Source organism: Silene latifolia, chromosome 9, assembly GCF_048544455.1.
Source record: "Silene latifolia isolate original U9 population chromosome 9, ASM4854445v1, whole genome shotgun sequence".
Lineage (NCBI taxonomy): Eukaryota > Viridiplantae > Streptophyta > Magnoliopsida > Caryophyllales > Caryophyllaceae > Silene > Silene latifolia.
This window is the reverse complement of record NC_133534.1, coordinates 151,627,066-151,652,828: the sequence shown is the minus strand read 5'-3', so window position 1 is coordinate 151,652,828 and position 25,763 is coordinate 151,627,066. Positions and strand designations below refer to the sequence as shown.

The 25,763-nt window shown below is 38.1% G+C and overlaps 1 protein-coding gene and 1 long non-coding RNA gene across 2 annotated transcripts; both read right to left on the bottom strand.

The window, feature by feature from the left end:
• Positions 1 to 1,087: 1,087 nt before the first annotated feature.
• LOC141598343 (uncharacterized) lies at positions 1,088 to 5,977 on the bottom strand. The gene is made up of 3 exons (XR_012523434.1): positions 5,777 to 5,977; positions 1,875 to 1,941; positions 1,088 to 1,246 (listed from the first exon to the last, which is right to left on the bottom strand). It is a non-coding gene; the product is annotated as an uncharacterized LOC141598343 (long non-coding RNA).
• Positions 5,978 to 13,599: 7,622 nt separating this feature from the next.
• On the bottom strand, positions 13,600 to 15,430 carry LOC141601758 (uncharacterized). Its single transcript, XM_074422061.1, has 3 exons — positions 14,086 to 15,430; positions 13,784 to 13,982; positions 13,600 to 13,693 (listed from the first exon to the last, which is right to left on the bottom strand). The coding sequence occupies exons 1-3, from the start codon at positions 15,428 to 15,430 to the stop codon at positions 13,600 to 13,602; spliced, it is 1,638 nt and encodes a 545-aa protein (XP_074278162.1).
• Between the last annotated feature and the right edge of the window lie 10,333 nt (positions 15,431 to 25,763).

The window sequence follows — 25,763 nt, the reverse complement described above, 5'->3', positions numbered from 1 at the left end:
GCAATGCACGGGCCTATTTGTAATATTCTAACATGTATAATGTTTTAATAAAATTTAAAAAGCTATTTCCCTTCTATTCATCGAAATTGCTACATTTTTCAATTTTTTTTTTTCTCATATTCTAAAATGCAAACAACCGACAATTTCTAATACCCTTAAAGAAGTGACAGTAAAATGAGAAAGGAAAGTCATTGTGCATGTTATTTCGTATATAAAGAAACATAATGTTAACAGTATGTAAAATTAGTGATGGATAAGGAACATAAATACACAACAAAAAAACCCGATAAATTACAATAGTTAATAATTGAAAAAAAAGGCAAAGTAAGGTGATCCACTCATTTGGAAATATCGTATGATTTAGGACTCATTTCGCAGTTGGTATAAGAATAGCGATTGTGGAATACCATTGTATTAAATTATTACTTACTTATTAGTCCTTTGCTTTATATTCAAATTGGTACAATAATCTGAAGATCACGCAAATAGTTGGCCGTTCAATTTACCTATGACCGAAGACTCGAAGAGCAATACTTTTTTACTTAAATAGATGAAGACGTGGTATGCAGAGTGAGGCTTAAGTCTTAAGGTCGTGTTTTTTATTTCATGTTGGCTGATCGTAAACAAAAAAAATATGTTTTGATCCTCTTAAACAAACGCATGTTCGTGCAATTTGTTGTTTCCCGACTTGTTGGTAATTTTTTTTTAGCTTTTATAATGTTCCATGTATTCCTATTCATATTGTTTTTAATGTTTGTAAGATGGGTAGAGCTAATTGAAGTTATCTCTTTTAGTTTAGTCTATCACATTAAAGTTCGAAATTTCTTAATATGACCTAAAAGTCTTTTACAAAAGTTAGACTCTGTATAATTACTCGAAAAACACTTTGTAATTGAAATATTTGTAATATCTATAATTATAAAAAAAATATTAACTATACGTAAAAGACAAAATTTGTGAATGATCAATAGTGTTAGAATTCTCATAAGTTGACCAAGATTAAGCAACTTAATGTGAATACTGAGCATGTTTTACCATAAACAATGATTCAAAAAATTAATTACCGAAAAAGAGGGAAACTATTTTTCGTTCCGAAGAATAGTAAAAACAAAGAAACAATGCATAATAGCCTTTATTTACAACAAACAATCAACGAACATGTCATATTGATCGACTCGAGTTCAACTATTTGCAATGGTTTACGTGTATGTTGAATTGGACCGTGTTTGTCAATACGGCATCATACCTGCAAATTAAAAATAATTGGTAGACTATTAAAAACCAAAAAAAAAAATACAATATTAGAAAATAACGGCAACATGTGATGAATAAGAATAATTATTGGAGGCGAGGAAGCGTAAGTCCACAACGACTATCTTGGATTGGTGTTATCTTCATAAAATTTTAATCTGTGAACAACACTAATAATGCAGTACATACTACTTCCTCTGTCTCGCTCATTTGTTGTCCTTTTTTATTTTGGGTATCTCACTCATTTGTTGTCCTTTCTATTTTAATAATGAACTTGAACAATTTGATAATTCACACTCAATTTATTCCACTTATTCTACTTCTCATTTAGTAATTGACCCTCTTCCATTTCCTCAGTCTTTGTGCCAAAATCAAAGGACAATAAATGACCGGGACGAAGAGAGTAATATAATCTGTCATAAACATGATGGATAAATGTATAAAACTAAATTAGAATTTGAAATAGAACAAACTGCTAACAAACAATGATCATAACCTATAATTGGAAATAACGACAGATCAATAACCATGACTAAATAAAAAACACTAAGCAATGTCAACGGAGGGGTAGAAATAAGCATGAATAAGTGGGAAATACAAAGTAGTAGTTCTGGGTATCCAACCTTAAAAGCAAGGCGTAATTATCAATTAGATCATCATTAAACCTGATTTACTGCATGATGTACAATTCTGTAGTCAAACAAATATAAAGAGATTAGTAACAAATATAGAATCGTACGAAGATATAATATAATAATGTGGAATGTTGATGCAAAAATTAAGAGTAAAACTACAAATCAAAATTGCAAATATATATGACGATGTTATTGTGTTATAAGTAACGACATGCATGCAAGGGTATACATATGTTTTGATAATGACGTAACTACAATTATAATGGTAGTAGACGTCTATGATCTATCTGATCCCTTATGCAGCTATGCCTTACTATTTTGATTTCTAACCAAGTTCTCTTATCTAATATTTTATCTAATTCATTTGTAGTTATAGTCTTATAGACCTCTTTGGTATCCATAATGTAGAAGAGTTTGACCCAAGTTACTTTGCTAGCTATAATTTTTATTCTAATTCCAAATTCTATCTTTTTTTTTAAAAAAAAATTTATTCTAATTCCAAATTCTATCTTTTTTTTTTTTTTAAATCAAGTAGTTTGTAGAAGGGAGAGATTCTAATATTATATTGCTTGGAAGTCTTTTGGAAAAGTTGGGGACTCTAAAATCGCTCGAAAAAAGATTCCTTTATTAATATAGATAGATAGATAGATAGATAGATATATAAAAACTTCCTTTATTAATATAGATAGATATATAAGATTGTCTACGTTTGAAAAAGATAATAATTCGATTCTACATACAAATGCTCGAACCCTAATATTTGGTCTGATATGTTGCTACAACTAGAGTAAAAGACAACACGGGTAGCCTAATGAAGGATGCATCATTTGAGAAGCAGAGAAGGTGAATCCATTCAGTTACGGGTCAAGTCATGTTCAATCTAACCGCACATTGAACCCTGGGTTAGTCTATGATCTAGGCACATCAGATTACCTAGACTTCTTATGCAACCTTGGCTATAACGAAACTCCCACGATCAAAGCATTCCGAGGTAAAAATTCGTAGAAATGCCCTAAATCAGTCTCTGAGGCCACCATTTTGAACTTCACCTACCTTTCAATCACGGTGCCTAAACTCTCTAAGGGGGTGTTTGGTTCAACTCATAAAGGTATGAGGTATGGGTTTGAAATGAGCCAAACCCATACCAAGTGTTTGTTTGGCAAAAATAGGGGTTTCATACCCATACCTCAAATTGAGGTATGGGTTTCCCATACCCAAGGGGGAGGTGGGTATGAGATTGATACCCATGGATATCAAGTATTAAAACCAAAAAACATGAAAAAAACTTAAATGGAACATTTTAAATGGAATTTTTTTTACATTTATTTGATTAACTCTTCATTTTCATGATTTTTTAGTATCAAAAATAATTATTATCAATGTTGTATTTTAGATTTTTTTTAACTTTGATAAGTTCGATCCCATTTTACCCGAAACTGAAACAAACACGAATCAAGTTTCAAACCCATACCACCCAGGTATGATTCCTGATTCCTGATTCCAAACTCATACCCACGCGCGAACCAAACATCCCCTAAGTCTGTCACCATTATGAAAAAGGCGAAGAATGTGGGGTCACCGGGAACCTATGTCGCCAGCATAGGCCTACCAAAAGGGAAAGTGTTGGATTTCAAGAAGGTTGGGGAAGTTCAGTCATTCAGGAGTCCTATTGCCGTTGCTGCTGCTGTTTAAGTTGACGCCTTTTACATGGTTTACTCTCCATTGTTCCGTGTTTTCGAATTAGGTAATTCCTTTTCTTTTATTAATGGCAAAATTACAAATGCACACGTTTGCGACCAAAAAAAGATGCTAAAAATTAAGTTTTACTCGGGAACATTTTAATACAAATTCCCAAATCGGCTCTCTTTATTAAAAGCCCTTTGTTATTCGTTATATATAATTCAACCTTATATTGTTTGTTATAATTCAACCATTATTAATAGTCCGTTCACAACTTCTGGATGTGAAACCGTCTTATTCAAGACTCACCGATAGTGTGCTGGTAACGCCAAGGGTAAGTAATAGGAGGGTCTTTAGAATGTGTACTTAGCCCAACCATCCCATCTTTATTAGCCACCCAAGGAACATTCCCACAGCACCTCTGAACGTCGATTCTCTCGTTATAAAATGTTGCCCCAACAATGGATTTTCGACCCCAATGAAGTTGACAGAAGTATTGAGTCAAGACACCATCAAAAACAGGCTTGACCCGGAACGCGTAAGACTGACCGTACCCGATGTCATGAGATCCGGTATAATCGTCGAGTGATTGACATGCAAATGCCAGAATTTGGCCCAAACCCAAATTGTTTGTAATTTTGATAGTTGTAGGTGTGAATTTTGGACCTTTACATGTCTTGTTTTGGGTGCTTTGTATAGCAGCTATTGTGCCTGAGATAGTAGTGAGTAATGTTATGGACAATGTGAAGACAACCAAGAGTTTGTTTATATTGATCATGTTTAATGTTTTTCTTTTGAATTAAAATGTAAATGTTTAACTGATTAAATACTTGCTGATTTGAGGGTATGTGTGTCATATAATTTACTAATTAAGTAAGTATGCCGTGCAAAATTGGAATAATTGTTGGGGTTATTGACTTATTGTGGATGATATGATATACGGAGTACTTCACTAATACAAATAGAATATGAAATGCTGAGTAGGAGATTTGACATTCATTCGGGTGCTAAAAGTGTAGTGTAGACTGTAGACTCTAGTGCTCAAGGCTAACAACAAGTCTCTTTATAGACGGGTCACGGAGATATCCGTCTATAATGAGAGACGGGTCGGATTCCTCTTGCAAAGAGGCAAGTGGGAGGCCAAATGGTAACCCACTTGCCCTCCCACTTGCCTCTTTGTGAGAGGGATCCAACCCATCTCTTATTATAGACGGATATCCCCGTCTATAATGAGAATTTGTGCAAGGCTAACGGTATTCAATCAAGATATTCAGAATCCCGACAACTCAAAACGGAGTTAAAATCCTTTCCATTTTCTAAAAGAAATGAATGGTTTATGTCTTTTTAACAGACCGGATCATATTTTGGATTTTATCAAATAACTCTAAATTTATGCATAAAGATATAATGGGTACGGAATAAAAATTATTATTATTATTATTATTATTATTATTATTATTATTATTATTATTATTATTATTATTATTATTATTATTATTATTATTATTATAGATCAGAAGAAATTGAGAGAAAAGAAATGAAGACGATCCTTATGTGTAAAAACAAGAGCTTATAATTATTCTTGTAAAACCGCTTTAAATTGAATTCTTATGAAACCATTCACTAATATTATACTACTCCTTTCACAATTCATTATACATGATAATTTCTCAAGAAGAGCATTACAGTAAAATATGGCGGTTTTCTTAGTATTTGTGATGATAAAAAAAAATTCTTTTAGAAGACAACCATCCCCAATATATTAAAATATTAATAAAGCTAAATTTTCCTGCCTAAAACACATTCTACTATCTATTTTTAGTCATGTGCTTCATCATATATATAATACAAGAAATCTCAAAAGGTTTCCCTCCAAACTCCATTTAGTCTTAAATACAAATTACTAAACTTTGTTATATAATGATTTGACGCATATTACTTGCTCTCTATAAAAAAAATATAAACTGAGATTATTAGATTCGTGGAAAGAAAAAATCATTAAAACAAGTTCAGAAGTTTATAAAATTAAATTATTAGTTTTGTGATTACAAAAATAATTAATATATAAATTTCATGATATTACTCAATTTTCTTGATTAATTTTAATTTTTTTTTTTCATATCAAAATATAATGATGTGAAATATAAAAAAATAGTGAGGTGTTAATTTAGCATGAATAAGTAATACAAAAATAAAAACTCTATAAATACCGTGAATTCATTGCACATGATCTAACCCCCAAGGGCCTCAACTCCTCGAAATCAGCTGATAAGATTCGCTAGTTACAACTTAAATACTCGCTTGATTTAACAATGGATTAGAAGTTTAAAACTCCTAAGAAACTACAATGCAAAAGAAATAATTTCTTTGGTTAGTTGTTGTGAAATTGTTAAGAATCGAGAAGAGGAAGAATTGATTGTTATTTCTTACTTCAATCCAAACGATATACCACATACATATATACTTGATATGGTTAGCATAATCTTTGACTCTCCTTATTCTGCTCCTACATACATGGTAACTAAATATACAATTTACATATATAATACAATAGGATAATGCAGAAATAATCTCCGAATATCTTGCGTATCTTTCATATTCTGCGTTCTTAATTTAACACTCCCCCTCAAGTTGGAGCACTTGGTAATCCGAGTCCCAACTTGTATTGTAAATGATCAAAAATTTCTCCGCCTAGCGCCTTGTTAAACAAGTCCGCTATTTGTTCCTTACTACGAATGTGAAACGTGTTTATGGCATTTGAAACCAAATGTTGTCCCACAAAGTGACAATCTATCTCGATGTGCTTCGTTCGATCATGAAACACCGTATTTTTAGCTATATAAATTGCCGCTTGATTATCACAATATAATTCATCGGCTTTGTGTGGAATATTCCCAATGAAGCAAGGAACGATTTTATCCATATAAGTTCACTGGTAACTCCTCCCATTGCCCTATATTCGGCCTTTGCTGTCGATTTAGCCACCGTCACTTATTTTTTAGCCCTCCATGATATTGGTGACTCCCCTATCAACACAAAATACCCACTTAACGATCTTCTTGTAATAGGACAAGACGCATAATCCGAGTCACAATATCCCTTCAATTGATAGTCAGCTTTCTTCTTGAAAGTAATTCCCTTGCTCGGATTTCTTTTAACATATCGCACCACTCTTAAGGCCGCTTCCCAATGTTCCTTCTACGGCTCACTTACGAATTGCGATAAAATATGAACTGCGTAAACAAGATCTGGCCTTGTAAATGTTAAATACACTAATCTCCCAACAAGCCTTCGGTATTTCATAATATCGTTCAACACATACCCCTTTGCTAGTGCCAAATTGCGTCTCGGTTGAATGGGTGTATACGCAGTCTTTGCTCCTCCCATTCTGCTTTCTTCTATGATGCTCATAGCATATTTTCTCTGGTTTAAGAACAACCCGTTTGTTCCTTCGTCTACTTCTATACCCAGAAATACTTGAGTTGCCCCAAATCTTTTATCCCGAATTTTTCATCCAAGAAAACTTTGAAATCTGCACAAGCTCTCTTATCGTTGCTAACCGCGATCGTGTCATCCACATATAGTAGTACCCCAATAAAATCCCCATTTAGGTTAAGTGTGAACAATGAGTAGTCCGCCAATGACTGCACAAAACCGTAACTTTTCATCGCAATAGTTAACTTTGCGAACCAATTTCGAGAAGCTTGCTTTAGCCCATAGATCGATTTCATCAACTTGCACATTTTGTTTCCGCGTTTTCTCTCAAAACCCTGCGTAATTTTCATGTATACTTCCTCATCGATATCTACGTGGAAAAATGCATTGTTTACATCCAATTGTTCAATCAACCATCCCTTCATTACCGCAACTGCTAACATGCACCTCACACTCGTCATTTTTGCTACCGGTGCATAAGTTTCATGGAAGTCTATCCCTTCCACTTGAGTGAATCCTTGTGCTACAAGTCTCGCTTTATACCGTTCAATCTCTCCATTTGCTTGGTACTTAATTTTATACACCCACTTGCACCCTATTGGCTTCTTTCCTTCGGGTAAACTTACTATTTTCCAAGTACCATTTCCTTCTAAAGCGTCTATCTCCTTCTTCATCGCCTCTCGCCATTCTAAGCTCTTTGACGCCTCATGATAGTGAGTAGGCTCAATGTGCTTATCAATTTTTGCTAGAAAGCTTTTATGAGAATTCGAAAAACAATTAGTAGCTACATAATTGACAAGGGGATAGCGCGTACCTGACGAAGAGGACTTACTTTGTTCGTGGTGAGCATTCGACTTTGGGTGAATTAGTCTTAGCTTGTTTATTTGCAATAATAATCCTTATTCCATAACGGCTCAAATTTTTCTCGCGCTCCACGACTCATTTTCTCTTATACTCTGTCATTTTGGGCCTCTGTCGTGGCCTACTCTGTTTCAGCATTATGAGCATTACTGTGAGGAGTTTCAATATCCCCAATATCAGGAGATGCATCGTCTCCTTGTTCCGCTGTCACGCCCTCTGTTACTTCAGTTTCACCTTCACCAGTATCACCTCTCCCCTTCACAACATGGGGTATATCAACTTCAGTTTCAGCCGTGCACAGGTCTGGGACGTCCTGAGGCTGATGTAACGTACTGACTCCCCCTTGTTGTGTATCTTTATCATTTCCGGACACCAAATAGGGGGAGACATTTTCATAAAAAATAATATCGCATGACACAAATACCCGCTTTTGCTTTAAGTCATACACCTTCCATCCTTTTTTACTGTGAGGATAACCGATAAAATACATCGTTTCCCCTGCTCTCCAAATTTATCCCGTGTTCTATCTTTATTGTGGGCATAACACAAGCACCCAAAAACTTTAACGTTGTCAAAATTTGGTTTTTTTATAATATAGAATTTCATACGGGTTTTTTCCATCTAGCAACGGTGTGGGTGTACGATTTATTAGGTATGCTGCGGTTAATATACACTCTCCCCAAAAAAATAGAGGTAGCCCCCCTTCAAAACGTAATGCCCGTGCTTTCTCAAGTATTTGAAGATGTTTCCTTTCCACTAGACCATTTTGTTGACGCGTATCTGCATTTCTAGTTTGAAATAATATACCATTTTCCTCATAATATCGCTGCATCGACCCGGATAATAATTCCGTTCCATTATCGCTTTGGATTATTTTGACACAAGTTTCAAATTGAGTCTTTACCATTTGACAAAAAATTTTCATAAAATCACCAGCTTTACTTTTGTCTTTTATGAGGTATACCCAAACTCCCCGACGATGATCATCGACTATGGTTAGAAAATAGTGTGCACATGTCAAACTAGCTATTCGATATTGCCCCCATATGTCGCAGTGAATAAGACCAAATAAGACACCACATCGTTTATTATTCGAATGAAAAGGAGCACGAGTTTGTTTCGCCCTACAACAAGAATCATAAACCATATCCGAGTTCCAATTCAAATTACGGCCAACTAAAGCAGAAAAACGAGAAAAAAATACTCTTAGAAGGATGTCCAAGCCGCTTATGCCACAATTGTTCCTCCTTGGCTACGGTCACTTGTCCTACCAGCTCAGCCCGTTTTGGCTTGTAATAATACACCCCTTGTCGATGCTCATGTAACACCCCCATAAGCCGGGACCCTTCCTTTAGGCAAATACCAACATATGGAGGTATTACAAGACTTGGTTTCCCAAGTTTTGTAGTGCGAACAAGCGAGTAAAGAAGTTCCAACTCAACGACAAGCAATAGATAAGTTATAGTTAAATGTTTACAAGTGGTGGGATATAATTATCATCCCAATAGTTATACAACCATATCGAAAATAGGAGTTTAATAGTAAAAAACTAAGATAGACCCAAATGATGACAACAAGTGGATACCACTCCCAAGCCCTTGAACAAACCATGCTAACCTGTCAACACTCCTCCCCATATGGGCGGAAATCACCATATGGTTCATCACAGACATTCAAACCCAAGTGTTAGTTAATGATATGAATGTTCAATAATAACAAGAGATGCAACTAACTTACTAATTCAATGAGGTATGTAAACAAAGCAAGTGTCCACCAACTCATCTCCACCAATCGTGACCGGGACAGGCCCACGACGTCACCAAACCACTAAGGTACTCGGAACACGTCCGTCGTACTAGGCCTGAGTGCGACTCGAGTCCCCTGCAAGACAACATGCCTCACCGCATGAGTCCCTCCATAACCCAAGTACTAATGTGCACATTCCCTTGGAGTGGGAAGCTCCAAGGGAGACTTGAGCGGAAGACGATTTCCCAACCGCCTTCCGTCTCCAAAACCATCACCAACATCCTCCAACAATCTCCAATGTCAACAATTCACCAACATAAGAACAATTAACCAAACAAACAAGCCATTAAATTTATACAATAATCAATTCGTGCTCATCCCTTCATTAATTAATTTTCTTATTTTTTAGTTTCTTATTAACATGTTATAGTGCAAGATAATTAATGCTAAAGTCATTCACCATACTCATTCTTCCCAAAATCATTATGAGACCACAATATGTGCCAAACCCTAATTATCCAACACATGTTATAATATAATGCAACTACTGTGAGATAAATGCAATTAATGCAATTAATGATATTACATGTACAATTAAACACTCATAACACCATAGCTAAGTAGGGAAACCCTACCTTGAGCTTATCTTCAAAATTCCACAAGCAAATCCCTAGAAGTGCTCCTTAATGAAGCTTCCTACACATATTAATTACTATAATCAACACTACAATCTATTATAATAAACATACTAACTAAACCCTTTAATTATTCCTCTTAAATTCTTAACCTTAATTTATTATGGTGAAACAACTAAACTAAATAAGGCTATTAAGACAAGATTAAGAGATTAAAGTCTAGGTTAACTTACTACCAAAGGTGGATGAATAATTGGCAAGAATTCTTCTCTTGAAAGACTAGGGTTTTGAGAAGATTGAAGGTGGGTATTTTTAGAGAGATAATTGGGGATGTAAAGAGTGGTGAATAGTTGTTTAGGATGAGGTTTTTGGTGGGGGAAATCTGAAAAGATAGGATTATGAAAGCGACGTCTCACCCAACAATTCCCGTGTAAAGCTTACTCGACCGGCACTCGGTCGAGTAGAAGCCCACTCGATCGAGTGGAGGCTCCACTCGGTCGAGTGGAAGGTCACTCGGTCGAGCGACCGACTTTCCAGGCTTTTCAGCCTACTTTTTTAAATCACTCGGTCTCCCACTCGGTCGAGTGGTTTCTCTACTTGGTCTAGTTATACTTAAATAAATACGAGGTATTACAATCTACCCCTCTTAAAAGAACTTCGTCCCCGAAATTCACTCCCGACACTAAGTATGGAATATAGCCCCTTCCAAAGGTGTATTATGGCAAGTCGGGATAAATATAAGATTAGTGTTGGCCCAAATGTGATGTTAGAACTACATATACGAAAAGGGAAAAGAGCGAAGACTCTATATAGGGTATTTGCGTAGTACGCCCTGCCCCTTTAGAAACATGGTTACGACCTCGTAACCGACTCATACCTGCTAAAAAAGGTGAGGGTATCGCTCTCTCATGTTCTCCTCGACCTCCCAAGTGGCCTCCTCTACATGGTGGTTGGACCACAACACTTTCACCAAGGTTGTCTCACCATGTCTTGTCTTCCTAACCTTTCGGTCTAGGATTTCTTTGGGTGTTTCCACATACGCTAGGGCATTATCAAGTTCAATCATCTCCGCTTCTAGCATGTGAGAGGGATCACTTATGTACTTGCACAATTGAGACACATGGAATACATTGTGAACTAGGTCCAAGGCCGGTGGAAGTGCTAAGCGATAAGCCACTTCCCCGACTCTATCCAAGATTTCATAGGGGCCAATGAACTTTTGGCTCAACTTGCCCCTTTTCCAAATCTCATGACTCCTCTCATGGGTGAAACCTTGAGTAGTACCTTGTCTCCTACCGCAAATTCTATGTTACTCCTCCTCAAGTCGGCGTAGTTCTTTTGCCTATCTTGTGCGGCTCTCATCTTCTCATGGATTACACGGACTTGATCAACCGTATCTTGGATCATTTGGGGCCCTAAAATCACGGCTTCGGTACTATTTTCCCAGCATATTGGACTTCGGAATTTCCTCCTATATAGATCCTCAAATGGGGCCATACCAATGCTAGCATGATAACTATTGTTGTAGGAGAACTCTATCAAGTGTAACCTTTCTTCCCATGAACCTCCAAATCTAGAACACAAGCCCTCAACATGTCTTCCAACGTTTGAATTTTCCTTTCCGTTTGTCCGTCCGTCGCGGGATGGAAAGCCGTGCTCATTTTCAATTGAGTACCCAAGGAACTTTGAAGCTCTTGCCAAAACCTTGAGATGAACGCGAATCCCGATCCGAAATAATGTCTTTTGGGAATCCATGAAGCTTGACCACTTACATGCAATATGCATTAGCTAGTTCTACCTTGCTCCAAGTATCCTTCATTGGAATGAAGTGAGCCAACTTGGTTAGTCTATCCACGATAACCCAAATCATATTGTTCCCTTTTTGGGTCCTCGGTAAGCCCACTATAAAGTCCATAGATATTGACTCCCATTTTGATTCCGGCACATCCAAAGGTTTCACCTTCCCTTGCGGTCTCTTGTGCTCCCCTTTTACTCTTTGGCAAGTCAAGCATCTTGCCACAAATTCCGCCACTTCCCTTTTCATATTCGGCCACCAAAAGGTATTCTTGAGGTCTTTGTAATGTTTGTTACCACCCGGGTGTACCGAGTATGGGGTATTATGAGCTTTATTCATTATCTTCTTCTTAAGCTCTTCGTCACATGGCACGCACCATCTCCCTTTGAATCTAAGGCTCCCATTCATATGTAGCTCAAACCTTGAAGGTCCCCCCTTATCTAATACTCCTTTTCATTCTTAAATCTTCACATCATTTGCTTGTCTTTCCCGAATCTCCTCATACAACTCGGGCTCTAGAGTTAAGCTTCCAATTGATTCCCCCTTCCTTATCATATAAATGCCCATTTCTTTTACTTCTTCCTTCAATCTTATCATGGAAAAGGTGGTACATAAGGAGTGCACTGACTTCCTACTCAAGGCATCGGCCACCACATTAGCTTTCCCTTCATGGTAAAGTATTTCCATGTCATAATCCCCAATTAGCTCAATCCACCTCCTTTGCCTCATATTCAACTCCTTTTGTGTGTAAATGTACTTCAAACTTTTGTGGTCGGAAAACACCTTAAAGGTTGTTCCATATAAGTAATGCTTCCAAATCTTCAATGCAAAAACAACGGCCCTCAATTCTAAGTCGTGAGTCGGGTAATTCTCCTTAGAGTCTTCAATTGTCTTGATGCGTAGGCTATGACCATACCATTTTGCATAAGTACACACCCCAAACCATTCTTGGATGCATCGGTGTAAACCTCAAAATTCTCACTTCCTTCCGGCAAGGCTAAAACCGGAGCCGTGGTTAGGCGCTCCTTTAGAGTTAAGAAGGCCGTCTCACAACTCCCGTCCCACTTGAAACGACTATCCTTCTTCGTTAGTGATGTCAAAGGTCTTGCAATCTTAGAGAAGTCTTTCACAAACCGACGATAGTACCCAGGTAGACCTAAGAAACTTCTAACCTCCGTTACATTCTTGGGTGCTACCCACCTAGACATGGCCTCAATCTTGGTGGGATCCACGACAACTCCTTCCTTTGACACGATATGGCCCAAGAAAGCCACTTTCTCTAGCCAAAACTCACACTTACTAAGCTTTGTATAAAGTTGGTGCTCTCTCAAGGTTTGCAACACTATCCTTAGATGCTCCTCATGCTCTTCTTTGGTCTTGGAGTAGACCAAGATATCATCAAATACCACCACGAACTTGTCTAAGTACGGACTAAAAACCCTATTCATAAGATCCATGAAAGCGGCCGGTGCATTTGTTAGTCCGAACGGCATTACCACGAACTCATAATGTCCATATCTTGATCTAAAACCGGTCTTTGGGATATCCTCATCTTTTATCTTCAATAAAACACTCCGGCTCCACTAAGTTGATCAAACAAGTCATCAATACTTGGTAGAGGGTATTTGTTTTTGACGGTGACATTGTTCAACTCCCTATAGTCAATGCACAATCTTAATGTTCCATCCTTCTTCTTTACAAATAGAACCGGTGCTCCCCAAGGTGAAACACTCGGTCTAATGTACCCTTTGTCCGCTAATTCCCGAAGTTGTTTCTTCAATTCTTCTAGCTCCTTTGGACCCATCCGGTACGGGGCCTTAGAAATCGGTCCCGCAACCGGTCTTAAGTCAACTCCAAACTCCACTTCTCTTGGTGGAGGTAGTCCGGGCAATTCCTCTGGAAATACATCCTCAAATTCTCCCACTACCGGTATATCACTCCATACTAGTATCCCACACATGGCATAAGATCATTGGGCACTTCTTATTTAGACAAGTCTTTAGGGTCATCACCGAAACTAGTTTTACCTTAAGCTTGACTAGGTAACCTTTGTATGACACCCTAATACCCTTAGGTCCTTTTAAAGCAATCTTCTTTTGGTAGCAATCTATGTTGGCCTTGTGTTTACTCAACCAATCCATTCCTAGAATTATCTCAAACCCCTCCAAAGGAAATTCTAAAAGATCTAACGGAAAATTTGTTTTATGAATTAAGACGGGTACTGCTTTGTAAATCTTTGAACATGTAATAGACTCCCCTGAAGGTATGGTCACGTCATCTTTGGCTAGTTCGTCCTCCCCCAATCCTAAGGTCAGTACGCGACTCCTAGACATGAAAGAATGTGTGGCCCCTGAGTCAAATAAAACAAAGCATGGGTGAGAGTTAACAAGAAATATACCGGATACGACGTGGGCGTCTTCCTCGGGACTCCTCTTGTCCATGGCAAAGAGCTTGCCACTAGTCTTGGGTGCTCCTTGGACCGTGCTAGCCGATTGAGTTGGCCTATTCCCAGAAGTATTGCCGCCCGCATAGCTTGTTGCCCTGGATGGTGTTCCCCCGTTGAAGTTTCCTCGATTGTTTCCACCATTGAAGTCGGGATTAGCATTCCTTGGGTTACTCCAAGCCCCCGAGTTCCGGTTGCTTTCTCCACTTTGGGAAGGGGTGTGGTAAGCGTTTCCTTGTCCAAATCTCCGGCTATGTCCCTTTTGAGCACTAGTGCATTCCACCCTTTTGTGACTGAGGCCACCACAATTATAGCACCTTAACCCTCCTCCTTCACTAGCGGCCCTATTCCCATAGTTGATTGTTCCACCAAAGCTATTTCCTTGTGCTCCTCCCGAGTATGACTTGGATTGATTAAAAGTAATCTTCTTGGGTTGATACCCTCCTTCACCTTCATTCCTCCATTTCTCCCCGGACTTATCCTTAGCATCCTTGGCAGCACCGAGTAGCCTCTCCGCGTTACCGGCCCTAGCATAAGATTCTTTCACACTAGACAAATCTCCGGGTGTGAGCTTCTTCAAGAGCTTTACGGTCAAACCTCCCTCAAACTTGAGAGCCAAATGAGATTTGCTAAGGTGAAGGTCCTCCAAGTAAGTAGCGAGCTCACAAAAGCGGATGTAGTAGTCTTGCACGGTCATAGCATCGATCATCACGAACCGGTCGAATTCCGCCCGAAGCTTGCACCTCACGTGCTCGGGGATGAACTCATTCCTCATTTCCATCTTGAATTCGGCCCAAGGGATGGCAGCTTCGCCCATCTCTTCATAAAAGTTCTTCATAGCTTCCCGTTCCTTGTACCACCAACCTCCCGCAAGTCCTCCCAAGTAGAAGGCGGCTTGCTCCACCTTAAGCTCCTCCGGGCACCTCATTACCTCGAACACATTCTCCATCTCTCTTACCCAATCGCTAAAAAGGCAAGGCTCCCCCACCCCAAGGTACTTGGTGGGGGCGGTGGCATGAGATGGCGGTGCTTACGGCCGAGGCATCCATTTCCACATCTCTCTCTCGGGTGACATTCCTAAGAGCTTCGGTGAGGGCCTCATTTTGAGCAATGAGACGCTCCATTTCCTCCTCGGACACATGAGGCGGAGGGGAAGGAGTCCTTGAACGGGGTCTTGGCATAATGTCTCTTCAATAAGCATAACAAACATCAATACATGCCTCAAAACACGAGCCAATGAGTATTGACCACCATACAGGTCCACTCGGTCGAGTGAGGAAAGTCACTCTATCGAGTGGTGAGCCCACTCGGTTGAGTGGTGTCCCACTCGGTCAAGTGTCTAAACAATAAGAAGGTTTCCCAAAATCCCCAGAGGTCCACTCGATCGAGTGGCCACAACACTCGGTCGAGTGCAATACACTCGGTCGAGTGATTCCTTCACTCGGTCGAGTGCCACAACAATCAGAATGTTTCCAGAATCCTTCCATAATATAACCGGTCGAGTGGCCATGTTACTCGGTCGAGTGAGACCTTCACTCGGTCGAGTGTGGCAACTTACAGAAGCTCCTTTGCTTCTGGAATGGTATCCACTCGGTCGAGTGGGAGGGGCACTCGGTCGAGTGCTTTCTAGTCAACCGAGTTCCTCTCTTCACTTGGCCGAGTACACTACATAAGTGTTGGAGTTTTGTCCTCCACAATAGTGCGTGATAATATTATTAAATCTTATTAAGGAATATGCATGGGATATTCATTGGCAATACTAGTCAGCTGATCAACGTATATCGGTAGCGGTTGGCCAACTAGGGTTTGACGTTACTGTCGTGAGACGGCGGTGTTCAGCTGATCCCTTTCAGTCATACCTAAAGGAATGAGCCCCAACACGAAAGCTAATTAATTGTATGAGATACAGTTTAAATTAGTCCCTTGATAAATAGACGAAGAGTTAGTCGATTAAATTGATTTAGAGAGATATCGAGTTGTGAACTCGAGGTGCGGAAATTATTATTTAATTATGCGATAATTGAATAATAAATTATTTGAGACGAGAATTAATGATTAAGCAGTTAATTATTAAATTAGTACTAAATGACTAATGTGATTAGTATTAGCACGTAAAATATATGTGTAGCGGTACACGTATATTTACGGATTGTTTTAGACGAAATTAATCGAGTAGCATTTAAACATAAAACGATGTTTAAATAAAATTTACACGTATTTGTGCGACAAATATAAGAACCAAAATAGACCCGTAAGTGGGACTTTGGACCGTGTAAATGGAGTGTAGTGGATGATCATGATCATTACACTTTGCTTATTTTTCTTCCATAATTGTCATGTGATCATTATGTGTGTCATAATGTGTTGGACAATAAAATAATTTGTACACTCCACTACTACACACTCCACCCGCCACTTCCTCTACTTACACTCCATCTTTTGTTCATTTTTCCTACACTTTATTTTTCACTTTTGCATGTGAACAAAACTTGGTCTATCTCTCTAAAATTATTATACATCATTTACTAAGTTGTTAGTAAAACTAAAATAATTATTACTAAGATTGTTAGTAATATTTACAAATTATCAAGGGTAATCTTATTAATATCTAGTTAATATTAGTAAGGTTGTTGGGTAAGTTCTTGGGTGCTTAAGAAAGGAGGTGTTCTATTTTGGACACTTGAAGATGGAGGATCTTGCCATTTATTTTAAGCTCAAGAACAACCAAGATCTTGATTGTGCCTAAATACTACCATTTTTCAATGTAAGCAAAATTATTTTCCTCATTTTTATAATTAATATGCTTTTATATTGCATGCATGTTACATAGATCACATAAACTGAAATTATGAGATAATTTGATAATTAATTAGAGAGTCTAATTAGGATCTATGATCTTTCAAGTGTTATCAGAGCTTAGGCTTGTAATTTGCATGTTGATTTTAAGCATATTAATAAATTATGTGATAATTTATAAAAACTCAAAAATTGTGTTAGAAGAGGTTTTAGCACGAAATTTTTGGGACATGGATACCTACTGATCTCAAAAGATTTGTGGTAAAGTTTGGTGATTTATGAAGTTATTTTGCTATTTTTAATGTTTTTTGGTAGAAAACCGAGTCAAAATGCCGTATTTTAGTTAAAAATTGACTAAAAATAGTTAAATGTTGATTCGGGCCATGGAATTTTTATGGTGTTTCATGCATGTTTTCTACTGATTGTATGCAAAAGTTTGAAGGTTGGTTTCAATTTTTGAATGTTTATTGATTTTATGAGATAAAAGTCGATAAAAGTGAAATAAATTAATCATAATTTTTGAACGATTGATTATGCCCATGATAAATTTATGTACATTTAAAAATATTATTTAAAAGTTAAAAGTGAAATTTAAAAATTGATTTAACCTTGTTTTGATGTTTATTGGTTTTAGTGGTTAAAAACCGATAAATATCAATCTTTTTCTTCATAAATTTTATCCGGATTTTGAGGCATTTTTTCTGACATTTGGTGTTCTTGGGAGTGTTCCAGAATACTCAAAATTTTTGTTTCGATTTTTTGTGTAATTTTTCAATTATTTTGGATTTTTAATTAAAAATTATGTTTTTACCGATTAAATTAGCAAAATATCACCAAATAAAACTAATTATTCATCATAAAATTAGTGAGGACTAATTTTGAGGTCCAAAACAGTTTGGATAATTAGTTTGGACTTAAATGAGATTTAAGCGTTGATTATTGATTTTTACAATTTACAAATCGATTAAATCCACAAAAACCGAGATGGATACCAACGATTGATAGATAGGGCGATTTTGGCATCATTTTATAGCATTTTATGCATATTCATTTAAGTTGAATGAATTATTGTCATTTATTTAAAGTATTTATCTTGTTGTACCTAGTATGGCCTAGTTTATTTTTAATCGTAATTACCCGAAATGGATGAGAATATCGATTTGTTTGTAATTAAATACAATCTCGTATCGTTGGTTTGTAATTAATTTATAGTTTTATTTATTTTATTAATTAATGTATAATAGGGATAGCTATGTAATTCAATTGTAATAGTTGTTCTTACCGGCGTTTCCAAAGGACGGATTACATCGAGACGGAGTCTATTTTTGGAAGGTGTTCCAAATCCCACAAGAAGGAGCCACTTATGGACTGAAGAGGTAAGGGACCAAGGAGTTGATTTCCGAAATATAATAGATGATACGTGCATTTTAGATAGTCCTTTTAGGCCTTTTTATGCACATATTTCTATGCTATTATCGTAGTTTATGCTACGAAATGCCCCGAATATGCTACTTTGGTTTGTTTTGTCTTATTTGCAGGAATGAACCAGAAAATTGTGAAATCGAGCCTTTTACCATCCGTTTAGCATGCATTTGGAGGAATAGTGAATTTGGAGCGGGAATGTAGCTATTTTGAGATGCGCAAAGAAGAAAGATAGCTATGCGAGCAAAGGAAGAACTTCAAATTGCTAGTGCCTACTTTGGAGAGCCATATCTCTAGTTCTACAATATATATTCAGGAAATTCCATTTGGAGATGAAATCTTGTCCTCTTATCTTTCCAAAGCCACCGGAATCGCCCTGTTTGCCCAAGTAACGAAGAAATGGCAGCCGTTTGAAGTTCAGTGCGCAAAGCAGGAAATTGTGCGCTGGAAAGTACTCGATCGAGTACAATTATGTTCGATCGAGTCCTTTTTCTACTCGATCGAGTAGTTGCATTTTAGGATTTACTCGATCGAGTAGATTTTCTACTCGATCGAGTGGTTTGAGCTTAATTTTACTCGATCGAGTGATATAAAGTTACTCGATCGAGTGGTTTTGATGTTACGCGGGATTAATTAACCCTTGTTGGGCTTAATTTCGGGATAGACTTTTGTTTTCCTATTTAAGCTTTCATAATTAGGTTAAGAGGGCTCTCTTATCATACTCCCACACACATCACACGTTACTTTTTCCTCTGGTTACTGTTGAATACTATTTTCTCTCCTAATTTCCAGATCCTTTTCTAATGTAACTTTCTTTCTTTCTCTTTATCTTTAATTTAATTAATGCTTATTGTTTTTCTTCCATTTATTCTTGTTCTTTCTTTATTTATGTCTAGCTAATTCTCTCTGCTAGGATTAGGTGATTCAATGGACTAATGTTAAATTGCTAATTAGGTTTATAGGTTGTCGTTGTTGTTTTAGTCTATGTTGTTAATCGCTGCTATAATTGTATCATGCTAGTTGAGTCGACACAATTAGCTTATTTAATATTGGTAAGCCTTGACTTAAACCGAAAGGTTGGAAGGGGTGAGACCCGCAGTGAACAATAGGATGCTTTAGTGAGGGCGAAAGTTAAGCTAATGGCATTTTAGGGCGAATTGAGACCGAAAGGAGATATTCATTGCCCCTTAGACCGACACATCGACTAATCTGTGACCTTGACTGCAATTGACCGACATTCATTGATGACCCGAAATCCTAGTTCCCTCTTTCTTCTGCTAATTTCTCTTGTCTTTATTTCTATTGCCTTAGTCTCTTTAGTTTAGTTAAAACAACTAAAACCCCCATTAGTGACATTAGACAGACCGAGTAGACAAGTGAATAGTGACCGCCTCCCTGTGGAGATCGACCCTACTTACCGCTGACTTCTGTTAGTAGTATCTAGGTATTTTATTTTTGGTACTAAAATGACGGTACCAAATTTTGGCGCTGTTGCCGGGGAGGCAACTATTTTATTTACTTGTTTATTTTTGTCTGTCTTTAGCCTCAAGGGATTTATTCCTTGAGGCAGTTCTCATTTTTTTTCTAGTGTTGTTTAGATAGGCCCTACAGGTCCTACCTAGACAGTTCTAGGTAAAAGATCGTCAAATGGAAGGCTGAGTACCTTTGACCCGTCACCTATGTTCCATTATATGGCGCATCAGGTGATTTACTGCGGGAGATGTGGTGCTGCTGGGCACAATGCAGCTGTTTGCCCTGCTGAAAATGACGAGGTTTATGCGTTTAAGCAGCATAGACTAGCCAGTCAAACAGCTGTAATTGCGCCGCCACATCTACCCTATCAACGAGGCTATCAAAAGCCTCCGTTTGTCTGGCCATCGCAACAACAAGCTCCTCCTCCTCCTGAAAAACAGAAAGAAGAGATTACGGAGCTGAAATCTTTGATGAAGGCGTTTGCACTCCAAGTGCAAGAAGGTGATAGACACACTTGTGCGCGGTTTGATAAGCTCGAGTCTCAAATAGCTCAGTTAGCTGTTTCTGATGACTGGGATGACTCGGATTACGAAGTTCTATCAGATAATGATGCCTTACACGAGGATTTCAGCACTGTACAACATGAATCACTCGATCGAGTGACATATATTAGTCGATCGAGTGAAATACCTGAAGAATCGTTCGATCGAGCACTTTATTTCACTCGATCGAACAACTGCTTAGAGAAAGAACTCGATCGAGCTGTTTTATATGCTCGATCGAGTGATTATCAAAAGGAAAGTTCTTGATCGAGTAACATTTCTACTCGATCGACTGATTTGGCCAGAGAGAGCAGCGATTTGTCACTTGGGTTCGTTCTAGATGACAATTTTTCTGAAGATAATGGTTACGGTGAATCTCCCCTTTTCAAAGCCGAGTTGGATGCGCTTGAGGCTGCGATTTACGGGACGGTTTCCAGAGAGGAGGCAGCTGAGTCAGTGATTGCTCCTAACACAGATGAGGTAATATATTCTTTTGTTAATGATTCCGACATTGAGAGCAACCAACCCGAGGTAGCAAACGATAATTCTATTATTGTTTGTTTAAATAGTACAACGCCTCATTTGACTCATGCTTTGTATTTTAATACTATACCCCCTCCTAGTTGGACGAGTAGTTTAATAGTTTTTCACCGTACTTATCGTCATAAACTTGTTAATCTGAAATGGAGCCCTAAATCATTATTAATTGCTCCTGAGCTCCTTTATTTTGTGGACAAATTTAGAAGCTCTCATTGGAAATTTGTTAGGCTTAAACGGTCGTACATTTTTATTTCCTATTTCTTTATTCCACTGTGGTGCTACTTACATTTTTGTGTAGCACATGCGCAGCTGTTTGATCGGTTGCTGCGCGCTTTGAGCTGTTTTGACCAGGCTAATTAAATAGAGGCTCGAAAAAAAAGAAGGTCGAGCTGGGACCTGACTGAAACTAGCGCTACCCGGGAGGTAACCCGGAGATTTTATTTTTAGTTGTTTTTCAAACATTTCAGTTTTTATTTTGTTTAATAATCGATTCTCTCGATCGAGTTTTCTTGCTTTGATTCGCTTTCTATGACGCCACTATGAAGCTGTTTGTGACCTCCTATGTTGCTGGCTGGTTTGGGGAGGTCCCTTCTTCGCGTTATCTTGTAAGTTTTCCGCATCTTCACTCTCCTTTTTTAGTTTGCATTTCCTTTCCCTATTTTTAGGTACAATGAGGGCATTGTACGATTTGGTTTGGGGAGGTTATGCATCCATATCTGTGTCTGCATTCAGCTTTTATTGCATTCTTGTTATCACGTTTAATTTTCATATTTCATATGCATTGTTTCTTTCAAAAAAAAAATAAATAAAAAATAAATAAAAAATAAAACGAAAATTAATAAAAAAATTCACGTTTATCTTTGCATATAGGTTGAGTCGGAACGGTAGATTTCCGTGATGAAATTGCACTTTAACTTGTCATTTTTTACTTGAGCCTAGCACTTTATTGATAGTTATTAGCTGAGTCTTGCGCATATCTACGAGTTTTTGTTCAAATTTAGCTGACTGTTTAGACTTGACCTGATAAATTGGCAACCTACTCTATAAATTTCTGAGTTTTAGAGCCTTATAACTGGTGACATTCATGACCGGTTTACATAGGAATTGAGAGTAGTACTCCTTGCATAACATGTTTCTTACTTTTGCACATTTATGAAATTCGATTTCTTGTCAATTGCATACATTCGAGTTTGTGGTCGGTGTCACATGCAGGGAGGTGCTTGCAAATTTCCTTTTTCTTACATTTTTCACCCATTTAGCTCCACTTAAGCCAAATCTTGCCTTTTTGATCCATTTGTTGGTTAATATCCGTATACTACCCTTAAATTGTAGGACTATAACGTAAATTTAAACATGCAATTTATAGTCATAAAACGATAAAAACAATATGGAAACGATAAGGAATTAAAATTCAACCTCGGGTCCTTTAAATGCGGCGTAAAGAACAGAAATCTAAGCAGATTTCCTCCTAATCGTTGCACCCAAGACTTTGTCCGAAATATGCCCTTGTGCTAGAACAGTGTTCTCCGATTGCCTTGCAATATAGGGAGAACTGATGTGAGTTTTGTCGAGATGAGAGATCTCAGTTTCAGAGAGAAAAATTAATCTCTGAAACCCTAATTATTTTCACTAATGATGATTAGGTCAACATGAAGGAGGAGGCTCTCCTTTTTGTTCTCCCAATTCGGCCAAGCCGAGTCCATGGGGAGGAAATGGGCTTTTCCATTTCCTCTTCTATTTGACTCGTAGTCCGAACCCAAATGGCTAAATGTATATGACGCGGTTTGATTATAAACTGTTATCGGTTATCGGAAATTAAGGCATCAGCTAATAATACGGGTTAGCTGAATTATTAATACGTGTCCGACAAAACAGTATTGTATAATTATATTTAACATACATTTAATTAAATATAAATTGCTTATATTTAATTTTACGAATTAACTGGTTAATTCGCCTTAGCCCATGATATTTAATCCGTATTAAATATAATATCTCAACATCACATATTTGACTAATTACTAGTCAAATAACTCGGACTAACTGGTTAGTCAATTTTGGCATCTATATGACAGTATTTTCATACCGTCACATCTCTCGAACGTATCCTATAGGTGTGACTTTTAGGGACCAGTTGATCACCGCCATCTGTATGACAATAACGTCAAACTTATCTAGCAAGCCAACCGTTATTGATAAACGTGGATCAACTGATAATAATACCAAAAGTATGCCCTTTGATCCTTTTAGAGGTTTATAAGTCCTTGCACTAACCGTTAAGGACACTAACCCCAACAAGCTCCCACTTGTCCGTACAAGTGTATGTGCAATGACGTTATCCGCACTAACTGGAGGACACAAGCTCCAACAAACTCCCACTTGTCCGAACAAGTGTAGGTGCGATAACCGATTCTCATATTCATTTAAAATTTCTCCCACTCAATGTAAAACAATTTGCAGATCAGGATCCACAAAGGTCGTATTTTACAATCGATCTGTATCTAGAGTGGTTTCCCCGACTAGAGAGTAACTTAACTGATAAAACGAATCCGTATCCGAGCATGGCCATGCATTTCGATTCTGACTCCTCGAGTGGCCCCGAGAAATATCGAGTACGATAAAGGCTGAATATTTCCTTCAACTCGACTCCTTCCGATCTAAGCACAGCATGAAATGACCCAGAAAAAATCTACTTGGCCCCCTGTTACGGATGACCGTGAGAAAGAAACCAAAGTCACCCAAAAACTGCCGTAGTCTCAAGAGACAGTCGATAGTCTAAGAATCGACTCTTAGGATCACTATGGAAGTCCTATCCACGACCGGGCAACGAATGTTATAAAACATTTAGGACTCCACGTCGATGTCACAATTGTGTCCTACGAAATATCCGTATAAATCGCCTCGTGATTGGTCACCAACCTGTTGACTTATGGCTCGTTGAACCCACCATCAACCAACGTCACAGAATAATTGCCAGAGTTATCAGCTCATGTGGGCAATTAAGGACTAACAAGATATGATGTTTGTTCAGTTCACTTTGTGGTGTTCAAAATTGTCGTACAATTCCACATGAAAAACAAAATATATATATAAAATATCAAAACGATGATGTCGTATAGAGTACAAAGGAGAATGAATCTGATCCATAAAAGAGTACTACAACTCAGGAACACGTTTGATTCCCATGGAATTTACGTGCCCTTCATGCTTATCTTGTCGTAATGCTTTAGTGAGAGGATCTGCTATGTTATCATCTGTAGCAATCTTTTCTATCACTACTTCCTTTTGCTCCACGTAATCCCGGATTAGATGAGCTTTCCGTTGTACATGTCTAGATTTGTTGCTAGACTTTGGCTCCTTAGCTTGGAAGATGGCACCACTATTGTCGCAATAGATGGTGATCGGGTCATTCGAACTAGGCACTACAGAGAGCCCATGTAAGAATTGACGCATCCATATCGCTTCCTTTGTTGCTTCAGACGCGGCATAGTACTCGGACTCAGTCGTAGAATCTGTAACAGCTTTTGTTTCGAACTCTTCCACTGATCAGCGCCATTAAGAGTAAAAACGAATCTCGACCGAGATTTCGAGTCATCACGATCCGTTTGGAAGCTAGCATCTCACAGAATCGGTTGCGCATAGCTTTTGTTCGCCTCCATAAGTCAAAGCCCAATCTTTAGTCCTCCGTAGGTACTTAAGAATGTTCTTGACAGCCAACCAATGTGGTTCACCTGGTTGCTGTTGGAATCGACTTGTCATACTCAATGCATATGCCACGTCCGGACGTGTGCATATCATAGCATACATGATTGATCCTATAGCTGAAGCATAAGGAATCCGTGTCATGCGCTCTTTCTCTTCCGGTGTCTCTGGTGCCTGAGACTTGCTCAAATGCACCCCTGGAGCCATAGGAAGGAACCCCTTCTTGGAGTTAGTCATACTGAATCTCTCTAGGACTTTGTCTATGTAAGACTCCGATCGAGAGATAACATCCGTCGTGATCCATCTCGATAGATACGGATGCCTAGAATTCTCTCGTGCCTCTCCCGGATCTTTCATCCGGAAATGGTTCTTCAACCATACTTTCACCGAAGTTAAGAGAGGTATGTCATTCCCAATCAGAGTATGTCGTCAACATACAATATTAGGAAGACAATCTTGCTCCCACTCGACTTGATATATAGACATGGTTCCTCGACGATCGAGTAAATCCATTCTCTTTTATCACTTGGTCGAAGCGATGATTCCAACTCCTTGATGCTTGCTTAAGTCCATAAATGGAACGCTTAAGCTTGCACACTTTCTTAGGATGTTCAGGATCGATGAAACCTTCGGGTTGTACCATGTACAACTCTTCCTCCAAAAAGCCGTTTAAGAAGGCGGTTTTCACATCCATTTGCCAAATTTCATAGTCATGAAAAGCGGCGATCGCTAAGATAATCCGAATGGAACGCAAAGATAACTACGGGTGCAAAAATCTCATCGTAGTGCAAACCTGGCACTTGGGTG